Source organism: Drepanopeziza brunnea (genome assembly GCF_022702325.1).
Source record: "Drepanopeziza brunnea f. sp. 'multigermtubi' strain 214-2 chromosome Unknown ctg8, whole genome shotgun sequence".
NCBI lineage: Eukaryota > Fungi > Ascomycota > Leotiomycetes > Helotiales > Drepanopezizaceae > Drepanopeziza > Drepanopeziza brunnea.
Window position 1 is genome coordinate 792,838 of NW_027094071.1, and position 2,287 is coordinate 795,124.

Here is a 2,287-nt window from a genome sequence, read left to right on the forward strand (position 1 = left end):
CTACCTATTCACAAACCCGAACGCCCCCGTCTTCCTCCCGGCACAATTGAGACACCTCCGCTCAGCACCCAGATTGCTGACAGAACAGCCATGACACACGCACTTTCCACACGCCGTACAGGCATGGCTTTTCACCATCCCTGTATCCATATCCATCACATCCACATCCATGGCGTCCACATCGTTCGACGCTCCCAGCGAAGCATCACAATCCTCGCAATTCGTCGCAGGGAACATCGAGTCCACCCCCGGAGAATCTCCCGGGGTCGTTACAGGTGACGCCGAGTAAGCACTCGATGGCGAAGCATGCCGTGTCGACGACGCCGCCATTGGCCCGTGCCAGAACGAGTGCAGGCTAGCTTGTTGACTCGGCTGACTCGACGGCACCGCAGACACGGGTTTCTGCGCGGGTGACGACGGTCGAAACGAGGTGGGCAGAGAGCATTGGGGCGGCCGTTGCTGCGCCGAGAAGAGAAGTGATAGGGTGTGTTCTGTAGATGGAATTAGAGCCTGCCAGTCGGCGGACAGGAAGAAGCATGGCATACGATGAACCTCGGACTCTGCAGGACGGTTGTCGCGGTAGCGTTTCCGGGTTCGGGAGGCGAAGAGGGAGGGCATGGCGAGTTGCGGTTGGGAGTCGATGGGCATGAAGTTTGATGATGATAACGGGGAGGAGAGGAGCGACGATGAGGTGGAGATTTCGGATTCGGAGCGTTTGCGTTTGAGGACCATTGTTGCGCTTGATAGATAAGGATATAGATGATTCGGGGTGTGGATTGCGGATGAGAAGGGGATTGCAGAAGATTGAGACGGGGTAGTGGCAGGATGAAATATGAAGTGGTGGTGTCTAGGAAGTCTAAGAATTAGAGGGTTGGAAAGGGGACGCGATGTCTTTACGCCAAAAGTCGCGCTAAGAACCGTGTCTACTTTTTAGCGAGTTTGCATGATTCAAGATGAATTGCACAACACTCGTCGGTCAACTGCTCTATTAACCAATGTACTAACCGATTTCCCAGATTGTCCGTAAAGAGGAGAGCTTCCACTATCTAGAACCAACCCTCTCTAGTCGAGATGAACCTTGTGTCTCTCCCTCTCTCCCTCCTTCTTTCTCTCTATAACTATCATTTCTTTCCTTATCTCCATCTCCATTTCCCCGTCCTCCTCCTCTGCCTTCTCCTTTTCCTCCTCCCTAAACACAACAATATAAACAAATTAATCTACAACGCGCTCGTTCGTTCGTCTCCGTAAAATACATATACCAGACCAGACCAAAAACACCCATCCATCAATCAATTAAATCAAATCGATACAAAAACGGCCTATAAACCAAACCCAACCCATCCTACTCACTTATTCACTGACTTACTCATCTCATCTATCCATCTATGCATCTATGCATCTATCCATCTATCCATCTCTGCATTATCCCGCGATCCCACTATGCCATCCCATCTACCGGTACCGGTATCTATCCCATCATCTTGCTTATCATCTACACCCTTCCTTAGCCGTTTCACCTCGTTTCAAGTCTCATCTCATCTCATCCCATTCATCTCATCCCATCCCATCCATCCCAACCCATCCACCTCATCCCCTCATCTGATCTCCTCCCCCTCTCATCTCAAATAAACACAGCGCACAGCGCACGTATGCATTCCACTGACACGCACGCCATATTATCAACAGAATGATCAATTCATCTCCGCACAGGTACAGGATACCCCGAGCAAGGGAACGAGGAGATGGATAAATACGACGAGGGATAAATACGAACGACGATGGGTGAATGGATGAATGGAGGGATAAATGAATAGATTGATAGATCGATAGATAGATAGACAGGATAAATTAGACGGCATGCAGGGCGTGCCTACACGCGCGCGGCTGAAACGACACCCAAAGCCAAAGCCAGAGCCAAAGCCAAAGCCAGAGCCAAAGCCAAAGCCAAATCCAAAGCGAAAGCTAAACCGGTCGGACGAGGAAAAGGTAGGCCTAGAGCGCAGTATCAAAAAGTCAGTATCAGAAAGTGACGAGGACCCAATCCTGGCAGAGAAAGATCGACAACGAGAGTGAATACGGAACCCGTCGGCGGCTCGCTGAGGGAGGGGAGGCCTCCTTTCCGTGCATCCTTGCAGTGCCCCTTCCGACGAATGATGGGGGGTCTCGGTTGTGGCGCGACGCGGCGGGGGCTGGGCCAAGTCCAAGCCCAAGTCCTCAATCCGAGATTCACATTATCAGATTCATATCATATCACATCATGTCATATGTGTAAAAGAAAGATACTTCG

At 51.0% G+C, this 2,287-nt stretch overlaps 1 protein-coding gene across 1 annotated transcript; it reads right to left on the reverse strand.

The window, feature by feature from the left end:
- On the reverse strand, positions 1–732 carry L3040_005168 (uncharacterized protein; the record flags this gene model as incomplete). The annotated part of the gene is made up of 2 exons (XM_007296971.1): positions 1–491; positions 546–732. 2 exons carry the CDS (start codon positions 730–732, stop codon positions 1–3), a joined length of 678 nt encoding a protein of 225 aa, XP_007297033.1.
- Positions 733–2,287: the final 1,555 nt, after the last annotated feature.